The sequence below is a fragment of the Triturus cristatus genome, chromosome 9 (genome assembly GCF_964204655.1).
Source record: "Triturus cristatus chromosome 9, aTriCri1.1, whole genome shotgun sequence".
In the NCBI taxonomy this organism is placed as follows: domain Eukaryota; kingdom Metazoa; phylum Chordata; class Amphibia; order Caudata; family Salamandridae; genus Triturus; species Triturus cristatus.
The window spans coordinates 346,003,149-346,016,605 of NC_140592.1; the positions used below are offsets into that span (position 1 = coordinate 346,003,149).

Genomic DNA, 13,457 nt, shown 5'->3' on the forward strand with positions numbered 1-13,457 from the left:
GCTAAAGCCAGACGCAAAGGCCAATAGCATGTGAGCACCACACGCACGAGCTTGTAGAAAAGCTGAAGTGATTCCAAGAGGCCGATTTCCTAGAGCAACGATTGCGCACTGCGCTAGGCTCGACCTAAAAAGGGGGGTAGTAGTGGTTTGTTATTCGCACACCTTATAGGAAGACCGTTGTTAGTTGTGGGTATAGTATAGCAGAAACATCATTTTAGTACAGAGGGATGGTGCTATGAGGTTATACACACCCTACTACCCAAGGTGTGACTGACACACTGGATCCTTAGACACAGAATGTATTCAACAGTTATCAAAGAAAACCCAAGCACTCAAACAGTGTTACAAATGAGTATGAGGTCCTCCAAGATTATGTGCCTGTGTCTGCTACAGTATGATTTTTGCTTGCTAAGGAGTGCTGCAGGGGCATGAGCACTTCATGGCAGCACTTTGTTGGTGCATCTCTGTTGCTGCTTATAGAAACCCCTTCCACTTGCCCCTGAAAGGAATTATCACACAAGCAACCTGAGTGACTGAAGAGAAAAGAACACTGTGAAGTGCTGGTACTGTGCCAGTCTGCTCTCAGAGCATGAAGCATGCAGGTGCATGCACCCCAAAGTGAGAATATATGCCTGACGATTTTGATTGAATGTCATCAAAACGGACTCTTAATACTAAAAACAAATTCTTCCCAGGAAAATGATTGTGCCTACTCAAAAAGCATGAGTAGTCGTTTGAGCAGTTCTACATAAAAATTAGATTGTGGGTAGAAGCGCCCATGTATTCTGACCTAGCTTGAGAATTGAGCATAGCAGGTGAACTTCTGTAAATAAAAACGGTAGTACTCAATTAAACCCATCCTTGTGCAGTTTATATATCAAAGTAGTATTTCTGCTCTTAATTTCAATCCAAAACCATGTTTCTTAGATGAAATATCTTAATGTTCTTAAGGAGAATTCCATTCTTTACTCTTCCTTCTCTGTTTTGTGTCCACAGAAGCATGTCAGAGTATGTACCTCTGTGTTGTTCACTTCCTTTAAACTATTTCCAGAGATCAGGAGCCTTGACAGCTCCTATTGCTCCAGAACCAAGCAGCTTCTCAGTGGCTCTGAAAATCAAGCCAAGGCTCAGCTGGCACCAAGAGCTGCATTGTTTTTGTGTTAGCTAATGGCTGTAAGGGTGGCTGATCATGCAAGTCCTGCTGCAACTCTTTGATCGGCTGGACGGGTGCATGAACTGGGCAATCCAGAAACCCTGCACAATCTGGCAGGCTGACTTAAGGCACACCTGTGAAAAGTTCTGCACTCCTTTGTTTGAGGGCTACCCCCCAATCTACATTCATGTCTTAGAAACTTGTGGCTTCTTGCGACCGAGGCCTGCGCCGAGGGGTTGCTGCTTCGATAAAACGGGTACCTTGGAGTTTTATCATTTGAATTGTTTTGCAGCATTCAAAGGCCGCACTGCCAGATAAGGTTAAGATCCTTTTTAAAAGCCGCACAGCCAAAGCAAAAGGCAACGTAAGAAGTAGTACGATAAATGAGTGCGTGCAGATACTGCTTTTTGACATTAATAGCAGATAGCCAGATAGAATTCATGAAAGATACCAATGCTGGAGAGCTGCAATTGCAGGCAGGTATGTCTTTCTTTCAGCAATCCTAACCTCATGCTAGTTGTTCAATTCTTTATCTTATAAAATTAGTTTTTGACCCTATTTTTGCAAAAGGCAAACATTAAATCCCAATTAAAACACATAGGTGTTAAGTATCCAAGTATGCTGGTTACTTGTTTTGTCCATTAAGCATAATAGTTTGTAGTTGAAGAATCTAAAGATCAACCATGTCTTCTCTTTCTTTAGACCCAACCATGTTGACCGATATGATGAAAGGAAATGTGACAAATGTTCTGCCCATGATCCTTATTGGTGGATGGATCAACATGACGTTTTCTGGATTTGTGACAAGTAAGTTTGCAAAACCTTATGCTTGTGCTTATAATGTGAGACCAAAGGTTAGTAAACCATATTCAACTGTCATTTCTAAGAATTATAAAAAAAGGATGTGGTTTACCTGGGACCTGTGGTGCTCTCTCTTGGAGATTCACGGATTTACCACCTCTGACGATGTTGTTTTTTTGTATACGTAATGCCTGTTTAAAAAATATATATATATTTTATTGTAAAGCGCTTTGAAACTCTCAAGGTTCTTGTTCACGCTATAGAAAGCGCTATAAAAAATAAATAAGAAGGAAGGAAGCAGACTTTTCAAAAACTTTACCTTTTTATTTCAATCGGTGGCTGTCTTTGACTTTGTATTAGTTATACCTTTTTAAGCTCCAGTGTTTTAATGTTTTTTGATTTGGGGACACGCTAATCGAAGGTGACCAAAGGATTGCTGACCGCCGGACGCTGCTCGTGGGGACTCCATTGCCCACAAATCTGTGCTCCCAGGAGGGAGGAGCAAACATCACACTCTCGCTTAAAAAGCGCCGAAGAGTACCGCAGCGCGGGACGCGCTAATCGAAGGTGACCAAAGGATTGCTGACCGCTGGACGCTGCTCGTGGGGACTCCATTGCCCACAAATCTGTGCTCCCAGGAGGGAGGAGCAAACATCACACTCGCGCTTAAAAAGCGCCGAAGAGTACCGCAGCGCGGGACGCGCTAATCGAAGGTGACCAAAGGATTGCTGACCGCCGGACGCTGCTCGTGGGGACTCCATTGCCCACAAATCTGTGCTCCCAGGAGGGAGGAGCAAACATCACACTCGCGCTTAAAAAGCGCCGAAGAGTACCGCAGGGCGGGACGCGCGCGGGCGAAGCCCGGGCCAAGGGCGGGCCCGTCCTTGCCCGTCAGAGCCCGGAGGAGTCTGGTCTGGGCCATACCTCCGGCAACTGAAGACAGCCAGTGGTCACTTATTAGGTGAGCGCTACCCACTTCAATTTCTATTTTACTTTAATTGACACTGTTACCCCTTGTATTACTGTCGCATTGTCATCGTTACTCTGAGAACTATGGGGAAGCGCATTAACGCCCCTGTCGCGAAATCAACCACTACATGTATAGAAAATATGCTGGAGAGGGCAGTTAGCATTGTAAGCAACGAAATGGAGCTTACGGAGAGGCGGTTATCTCTTGGTTTGGGACAATCTGTTCCACTCATTGCACCACCCAGCGGATCCACTGGTGAAATTAGTGACCTGTCCGCCAACATTTCTGAAGCCCCTGAATTGGTCTGTGAAGCGGCTCATGACGCCATATTATCTGACTTACCTGCACCAAACCTAGACGCAAGGAATACACCGACATCTATATCTGGGGCCAAACGAAAATGGAAAGTCGGAAAGACAGCAAGCGTGAAGAGGAAGCAACCCAGCCGCCCTTGCTCCACACGCTCGACCTTAACTTCATGGTTTCACCCATCTACCAATCAAATATCTGAGGAGGTCTCTCTGGTTGATATGATCTCCCACACGGTTGGAACACAAACAGACAATAACTATTCACTTTCCTCTATTGATAATGGCTCTGAAAATAGAATAATTGATACTAGTTATTTAGTTACTGTTATTACCGATCATATTAAACCAGTTCTTGACAATTTCCTCACCTTATTGCAAGACCGCATTAACAGCTTTCTGCCTGTTCAAGTTCCTAATTCGGCATTACAGTCTGCGAATTTGGTACCTCAAGCTGCTGCCAAGATATGCGACCGTGCTAATACTGGTGGGCGAACCGCAAATACTCCCTCAAGTAGTATACCCATTCCCCAACGAAATATTGAAGCGACGCTCAACCCAATCCCGTGACCCAGCAATTGTGTGACTTGTAATAAGATTCGTACTTGCTTTGATGTGAGAAACATTAGGGATGTCAATAGACCTCTGGACCATATTATCGAAACTTTTGATAGTAATATGTCAAATAATAAGACACCCACCATGAATGTACCTGTGAACCCAACAAACAAGACCATACAAGAGGCCGATATTAATCTAAAGCCAACAAATCACACTGTGGGAAATAAGGAGGTGTTAAATCTGCCCCCTGAGGCATGCCCATACGTCGTAATTTTAGCAGGCGTCCCCCCCTAAGAGAAGATCAGACTGAGTCTTGGGAGCAATTACGCTGTAAGTGCGTGGATTGGCTAACCAAACATAAGAGATTCAGGCCCTCATTGATTGGGAACATAATTATGGTACGACGAGTAGGTTGGTTGGGGACTTCACCCAAAGTTATTAATGGTGATTGCATTATTATCAATTTTCGGAGACAATCGGTGGCTAAAACTATTTTGACACCCCAGATGGAACAGAATGGCCATGACACTAATATATGGGCCTTACCCCTAGGCTATTTTTACAAACCTGTATTTGAAGTACCAGCCTGTAACATGTATAATTACACTCCAACTTACAATAGATTCACCTTGCTGTCGGGCTTGGACTGTCAAGATTGACTGCCCACCCAGGCAGCAAATGAATCAAGAACTGATGCCACAATCCCAATATCAACCCAAGTAAGTCTCCATGCTCCCATACTGGACATATCACTCACTAGGGAAGATAACCAGACACTCAAAATATTGAGCTGGAACATAGCTGGTTTGACATCCAAGCTAAATTTAGTGGATTGGCAAGATCTAATTAATCAGCAGGATGTTGTCATGTTCCAGGAGACTTGGGCAACCCAGGAGTTGTATATGGAAGGGTTTGAATGTTTTAATATCTTGTCCCCTATCCCCACATCAGGTAGACCTGCTGGTGGTCTCTCAATTTGGATTAACATTAAGGCAGGTGGCCGCTTCAGAAGTATACCTACGAATAGTGACAAATTTCAAGCAGTCCTTTATACTAGGGGAGTTTCAATTTATCTGATTAATTTTTATAACGATGATTTTAAAACTGTGCCCAATATGAACTTTTCATCTCTGTTTAATTTTGTTTTAAAATTACAATCTAATAATCGCGGTGACCAAATTATGGGTATATGTTTGGGAGGCGATTTCAATGTTAAGATTCAAAAAGATATTCTTTCTGTCATCCGACTCGACACTCAAGCACCTCTGAGCCAAAGAGGGGAACAATTAGTGAATCTTTTAAGCTCCCACCATTTTTTGAATGTCATGCAGATTGCTGACGCTTCCCCTCCTGATAGCAACACAATTCCAACCTATAGAAGTAGAGGCTCCACCTCTATTATTGATTATATATTCGTAACTGCCCCCTTAGAAAGTTATGTATTAAAGGCAGAGGTGATTCAAACTATGCAAAGTGACCATAACCCTATTAGTACTACTCTAAGCTTTACACGCCGCCCAGCGCTCGATTGTGCGCTTGGTGCACGTGATCTGGTGGCATCAAATGATAAACTTAGAGTCGTTTGGCGCAACATCGACAATAATACATTATTCGAAAAAATGATAAAACACCACTTAAATCTGGTCGATATTTGTTTATCGCCATGTTTTCACAATATAAAGGTAGTTAACGCCTTTTCAGGGTTATGCTCTGGCATTAAAAATATACTGTCTAAACCGACAAGGGAGCCGAATCTTGAGTTTGGTTGGTTTAACGCGGAATGCTCTGCAGCTAATAGAGCGCTAAGAAAGGCCCTAGTAAGCAAACCCAGAGTGGCGACCTCCATATCATCGCTCAGGGCAAATTATAAAAAAGCTATTAAATGTAGAAAGGAAGAGCTTACCAACAACTATTGGGCAAACCTTATGCAGGCAAATGTGCTAAAAAACAGCAAGAACTTTTGGAAGGCAGTTAAGGACATGAAATCTATGGGCAATACTCCCTCACCAATTGCTTGTAACATTCTGAGCGAATCTTGGGAGGCCCACTTTAGTAAGATTTATACTGCCCCTATCTCTAACAATTCCAATAAAGAATATATATACACTGGTGGGATACAGATTGATTTATATGAGGTCGAGGAGGCCATAACCCAAAGCCTGGGGGGTAAAGCCCCCGGACCAGACGGTCTTCCAATCGACCTTATTAAAAGCAAACCTGACTTTTGGGCGCCACTTCTCACGAATGTCTTTAACAATCTCACTAATTCATCTATCCCAGACACTTGGTCACTTAGCACAATTGTTCCAATTTTTAAGAAAGGGGACCGATCTAACCCGAGTTGTCATAGGCCAATTTCATTGATCGATAACACCTTAAAAATCCTGGGTCGGGTGATATTTAATAGAATTAATTTATGGGCCGAGGATAATAAGGTCTTGCACCCGTCCCAACTGGGCTTCAGGAGTAAGGTCGGCACAGTGGAACAATGCCTGAACCTACATTTGATTGTCAGTAAATACACCATAGCCAAGAAAACACCAATGTATCTGGCATTCATGGACCTTACATCAGCCTTTGATTTTGTTAACAGATCACGACTGTGGCAAATCCTTTTAAATCTTGGCCTCAACGACTCGTTAGTCTCCTTCTTGGCATACATACACAGAGACATGAGAGCCAGGGTTCGCATAGGAAGGAACGGTGAGATTTCTAAACCAATTGAAATTGGGAGGGGGGTCAGACAGGGCTGTGTCTTGGCCCCCCTCCTATTCATATTATACATCAATGATCTATCCAAATCTCTACTGCCCCTAACTGAGGACGTCCCAAGCATCGGTGGTAACAAGATCCCCGTGCTGCTTTATGCAGATGATGCTGTGTTAATGGGGCGTACCCCTAATGCCTTGCGAGCTTTGGTCCATGGCTTCGTGGAATTTATGGCAACATTAGATTTGTGCACTAATTTTAAGAAATCGTTTTTAATGTCATGTGGGTCTAAGAAGCATTTTAATCTTTCTATTGTATCCAACTCTATCAGATTGTCTAGCACCTGCACTTTTCCGTATCTTGGTCTGGTTTTCGCATCCAACGGTTTATGGAATGATCACATTGTCCACTGTAAAAGGAAATTTGTTAATTCTACTAACACAATTCTCAGGCTACCCAAACCCAAAAACATAGAGGTAGTGCCTGCTATTGATAAAATCTACAGAACACAATGTATTCCAACCGTTACATACGGTGCAGAGGTATGGGGGAACACTGTCAGCACACCTATTCAACGAGAAGAGAACAGGTTCTGCCGTAAAATATTGGGTGCCCCATTTTTCTCTTCCATATATGCTTGTCATAGCGAGCTTCATTTATCTTATGTGGAGGACTTTATTAAGGCTCGCCAGACATTGTTCTGGCTTAGAATCTGGAAGAACTCGGCTGCGCAACTGACTAGGGAAATCATTTTGGACTGCCTAAGATGTGACAGAGGGCTGGCTATACCATGGTTGGCCGGAGTCCACAAAAGTTTAAATAGCCTGAATTTGGAACACTTTTTTTCAAACCCTTTAGCCCACAACCTACTAAGCATTAAAACTGTGGAAAAACTACTCTATGCATCCTACAAAGAAAAAAGGCTAGCAGCAGAATGTAACAAAACCTCGGTTGCTAAATATATGCAAATTGAGCACGTAACCACAGTTATGCCTAAATACCTTCTAAAACCTGTTGGCTGTTGGGAAAGGGGTATATTCTTCAGGCTAAGGACAGACACCATGAAATATTTACTGTCCTTTCCTATTGGTTATTCCTCGAACCTTGATTATACCCCCTGTCCATGTACCCATAATTTGAAACAATCTATGCTACATGAGGGGGGCGCTAGAGGGCGCACAGCGGAATGGCTGCCTCCTGAGACAGCTCCGCCGGACGGGGAACGAAAATGGCGCAAAAAGCATGACAGAGGAAGCGCCGCGGCCAGAAACACATCGCAGCAATGATTGGAAGCTGCCCTTCACGGAAGGGGGTTGAGAGGGTCGATCGAGAGCCCCGCTTTCCCTGAAAAAACGAACTCCAAAGCTTTCGGGCGTGCGAGGCTAACGGCTCCCAAGATGGCGGCGCCCACCGACACGAAGACGCGCTCTGAGTGGCGTCGGCATTGCCGATAAGGAAGGACGCTGGTGAGGGACGCGGTCGCCGCCTGGACACTACAAGCTCACTCCTGACACGTTGCGGGAGCCCCGGGGGCACAGGCACGGACTGCGGTGCGCGGAGGGGGCCCCGTGAGAGCCTCCACGCTGGCCGCCTGCCCGATTGACCGCGGAGGAGGCGGGGGCTCGGCGACGGTGTGACCGCATCGGCGGAGGTGCATAACGCTGTGCTGCGGCGGGGGCTGCGAGAGCGGAGAGGTGAGGAGACTGCTGGGACCCCCGTTGCGGGACCGAGGAGCGCCTCGCCGGCCAATAGGGAGGACATCTGCTGCAGGCTGGCCTCGTGAGCATGGTGGACCCGGGCGGTGGAGAGATCCACGTGCGCTGCGCCCAAGACCGGCACATATAGAGCCCAGCGGATGGCGGTGAGCGTGTGAGACTGCTGGCGGAACGGAAATAGCTGGGCCACGTACTGAACGCAACTGCGCTGAATGGCGGCACTGAGACCCATGCGGGACGGAGGGCTGGAATGAGGAGCTGAACAACGGAACCATTGCAGAGAGCTGTGAACCTGCCGTTCGGCTGTGACACCCCCGAACTCCGTCTGCGGAGGGCCCGATAGGTGATCTTAGTCGGCGGGGCCCAGGGGGCCCAGCGGCGCACTCGGACACTATGGGAAAGCCGGAGAAGACACAAACGAAGCTCCCCTTTGAAACCAAGCGCCAGACCAAAGGCGCCACTCTGCCGCCAGACGACGCAACGGGGGCTGACGACACAACGCCACAGGGCATGGCGGAGGCGCTGAGGGCCATCCAGCAGAGCTTACAGGACATACATGGTAAACTTGATACCATCACACTGCGTGTCGACAACATGGCGGCGAAGCTGGATGCGCACGGAGAGCGGCTAACGGAGGCAGAGACCCGAATCGGGGCACTGGAGGACGCCTCCCAAACCACCACTCAAAAATGTACGGAGGCTGAGAGACTGCTGGAGGCGATGAGGCAAAAGACGGAAGATTTGGAAGCGCGCTCAAGACGCAATAATGTGAGAATCACGGGGGTTCCGGAATCTACCAACACGGGCCGGATGGAAACCTATGTTGAGGAGCTGATTAAGGACGTTGTGGGCGCGGAGCACCTGTCCCCAATGTTCCTCATTGAGCGAGCACACAGGTCGCTGGCTCCAAGGCCAAAGCCTGGGGCACCCCCGCGGCCCATAGTCGCCAGAGTCCTCAACTACAGGGACCGTGATGTTGTCCTTCGAATAGCGCGTGAGAAACAGCAGATCACGCACCAAGGAAACAAACTGGCATTCTACCCGGACTTCACCCTCACAGTCCAACAAGCGCGGAAAGAGTTCAATCCGGTAAAGAAAAAGCTTCGTGATATGGGGGTTGACTACGCCATGCTCTACCCTGCCCGGTTGCGGATAACGCACGACGGACGTGCGGTACTGTGCCACTCGCCCCGAGAGGCGTCTGAACTTATCAAAAAAATCGGAGCTAAGCGCAAAGAGAGACGGAGAGTTGAGGAAGCCACGGACGCTGACTAAATTATTGTGCACAAGGACCACCGAGGACCGGCGCAGCTGCTCTACACCACGTGCTGAACACGCGACCTCGACGGGGTGAATAACGGAGGGCGACAGGGCAGACGAGGAGACTTCCACCATGGCACAGACTGCGAGTGCATTTGCTGTGAATGACCACGCCGGGGCCTCTGAAGGGCTGGACGCCGGTAAAACTGCTACTATACAAGTCGGGGTGGTGCTGCAGGAGCTCCAGATCGCGGAAGTTCAGGGGTAGGATTCCCCTATCGGACAGAGACCGCACACAGTTGGAAACGGCCGCTCCCTGAGGGGCAGGCGTTCGTTCTGTCGGGGATGGCAGACAAACCACCCAGATGAACAGCGTGAGAAATGAGCCCTGACTGCCAGGACTATACCATAGGTATGTGGGTCAGGTGCGGGTGGAGGGAGGAGCGGATGGCTGGGACAAAGACTCTCTGCCAGCAGGACAGTAATGCTACAAATGGGACGCTGTGAACGTTGCTGAGACTGCGACAGACCCTGGGGAGGGTCGATACGATGCTTACATAGATGTGGGATCCTTGGGGTCCTGAACAGGGATTTGTCCCCGTCCACATCCATTAAGTTGGATGGAGAGGTGTGATCTAGGCGGTCCCCCAACGAGGGAGATCCCCGAATCCAGTTACCTTAATGTTTGACATTAGTTATGGGGTATGTCTTTGGCATAGTTGGGGTGCTGAAGTGGGTGGGGGGAAGCGGGATACGGTTGGGAAGTTGCAATGTTGGTCACTGTGCATGAGACGCATCGCTGAATTCCGAGTAAATTTGCTCAGGTTACTGAGGGTCCATACCCACTGCGACAGCTATAGGGACGCGCCCGCTAGGTGTAAGGGTGATTGCTGTATGACTGATACTGCTAGGAGATGGCTGATAGCGGAGTAGGTGCGAGATTGCTTCGATTAATCACATGGAATGTCCGAGGGCTTGGCAACCCCAAGAAAATCAGGCAAACACTGGCATACCTGGACAGACAGCGCGTAGATATTGCACTCATACAGGAGACACACTGCGCACCGTCACGCCGAGTTAATGTGGGCCGTAGGTGGGCTGAGTCCGTACACTATTCCTCTTACTCCTCCTATGCACGGGGGGTGATGGTATTGATAAAAAAAGGGCTGAAATATACCATTGAGTCGGTTGAGAAGGATGACATGGGACGGTTTGTTATTCTGACTGGTCTCCTGCGGAGACAGAGACTGGCTGTGGTGAATGTCTACGGGCCTAACGTGGACGATCCGCAGTTCTACCAATCGCTGTGGAGCAAACTGCGCGACCTCCAGGCTCCCCATGTGGTGTGGGGTGGAGACTTTAATATTGCGCTCTGCGATGACTTTGACCGCTCTGGGGCGACAGCGGAGCCACATAGGCACGCCCTTCATGTCCTACAGGACATAATGGTTGATAAGGCGCTTACTGATATTTGGAGGCATAGACATCCGGATGACCTAGAAGCCACTCATGTGACTACGTCGCGCGGTAGCTGGTCTCGTATAGACTACTGGCTGGTCTCGGGCGACGTTGCACGATGGACAAGGGAGGTTCGTCACCTGCCTAGAACGCTATCCGATCATAGCCCGGTGCTCCTCGCCTTGGAGCTCCCGGACTACACGCCACCTCCGTTCAGTTGGAGATTCAATGCTAAAGCACTCATAGACCCCCTGTACACTGATACCATCGGGCAGGCGATACAGGAATACTTTGACAATAACGCGCCTACAGCGACCGACCCGGGAGTGCTCTGGGAGGCCTGCAAGGCTACTATACGCGGCGTCTGCATCAGCACCAATGCAGGCATACTTAAAGACATCCGACGGCAAATCGGAGCCAAAGAGGATAAACTCCGAGTCCTAGAACACGACTACGAACGCACACAAAATGCTCGGCTACTGGGGGACATTCGGACTACACTGTCAGAGTTTCAGAGCCTCGCGGACGATGAAATTAAATATACCATGAAACGACAGATTGCAAGGGCCTATGGGGAGGGCGGCAGACCAGGAGGGCGACTGGCGGCTAAAATATGTGAGGGACGTGCGCCGCAGAACATACAGGTGATCCGTGGACGATGGGGGGACCGACATTATGGCGAGCAAGAAATACTGGGGGAATTTATGGATGCATACGGAGAGCTGTATGCCTCCAGGCCTACGGCCGCTGAGGCTGAAATCGGGGAGTACCTCGAAGACGTGGCGATAGCGTGGCTATCGGACACACATCGCGAATATCTATCCCAACCTATCACAGTAGAGGAGGTCACGGAAATAATTAAGTCACTGCCGAATGGTAAGGCTCCGGGCCCCGATGGCTTTACCTGCGAATTTTATAAGGCGTTTGTTGACCAGCTGGCCCCCCGTCTAGTGGAAATGTATGGAAACGCACATGAGCAACAACGACTGCCGCCCACATTGCGGGAAGCAATACTACTGGCCCTCCTCAAGCCACAGAAAGATCCGGAGCTTTGTGACTCCTATAGACCACTGTCCCTCATAAACGTGGATAACAAGATCTTAGCTAAATTGCTTGCTGCACGTCTGAACCCGCTGATGCCCAGACTGATCTTGCCTGACCAGTCTGGATTCATACCAGAACGCTCCACTGCTCACAATACGCGGACACTATTTGCGCTTGCGCATTACTTAACACCTGAGACGAAGGCGGCGGCGGTCTTCCTAGACGCAGCCAAGGCCTTTGATTCTCTAGAATGGAAATATATGACTAAGGTGTTGCGGAGGATGGGATTCCCACTTGCGTTCCTTCAATGGATCCACTTGCTATATGATGCACCTGTGGCGAGGATTAGGGTGAATAACTATATTTCAGACACCATTGCTATACGGAGAGGGACGAGACAGGGATGCCCGCTGTCCCCTCTTTTGTTTGCTATAGCACTGGAGCCGCTCGCCTGCAAGATAAGACAGGGACATCATTATTCGGCCCTGCAGTTTCCGCAACGGCCGTTGCACATCTCCCTGTACGCAGATGATATGCTACTCTACGTGAGGGACCCACAGACCAATCTGAATCCACTTTTGAGGGAATACATAAAATTTGCACGCAAATCTGGGGTCACCATAAATTGGGCCAAATCCCTGATTATTCCCTTGACTGATACCACGCACCCGCACCCCATAGATTATCCCTTGGAGTGGAAAACGGACCCGATAAAATATTTGGGGGTATGGTTTCACAGGGACCCGGAAATTGTTATCAGGTCTAACTACGGGACGGCGATTGACACACTGGAGGAGAGGGTGGGAAGATGGATTCAGCTGCCTTTATCGCTGGCTGACCGTATTGCTATCGTCAAGATGGTGCTCCTGCCGAAGCTACTTTACCTGTTCACTAACATCCCTATACACCCCCCAATGGAGGTGTTCCGCAGGATTACCTCGTTGGTCCTCCGGCTTGTTTGGGCGGGAAAGACGGCCAGGGTGGAGATGCGGACACTCACGCTACCGTACAGTCAAGGAGGGTTCGGGGTCCCAGACTTCTATCATTATTACCTCTGTGCGCAGGCACAGTACGCACACTACTGGTACCACAGGATCCCATTTCTCACCCACACTGCGATAGAAGAGGGGGATGCGCTGCCTGTCCCACTCGAGGCGATTATCACCCATCGTAGGCCGCCACTGCATACGCAAGACATAAACACCATTGACACAACGAACAAAGCATGGCATACCATGGGCAGACTGGCCAATAAACTGCCGCTGTATGCCCCGGCGCTCAGGCTCCAATGGCATCCGGCTATATCAGTAACGCAAGAAAGAGTGGGATTGGACTTGCTGCGGCAGGTAGGCATTGACACAGTAGGAGATTTGTACGATAACGGGACTTTTAAAACACTTGAACATCTCACATTCATCAGTAACATGTCTACGCTATTTCGCTTCAATTATTACCGGCTGCAAAGAGCCGTGAAGGAA

General features: G+C 48.6%; 1 protein-coding gene across 1 annotated transcript in view; it reads left to right on the plus strand.

The window, feature by feature from the left end:
* Positions 1-13,457, plus strand: part of EMC3 (ER membrane protein complex subunit 3) — a 263,643-nt gene that overhangs the window by 164,730 nt on the left and 85,456 nt on the right. Inside the window, exon 5 of the mRNA XM_085625115.1 lies at positions 1,856-1,960. Within this exon, the coding sequence (XP_085481241.1) occupies positions 1,856-1,960 (105 nt within the window). The remainder of the gene's footprint in view (positions 1-1,855; positions 1,961-13,457) is intronic.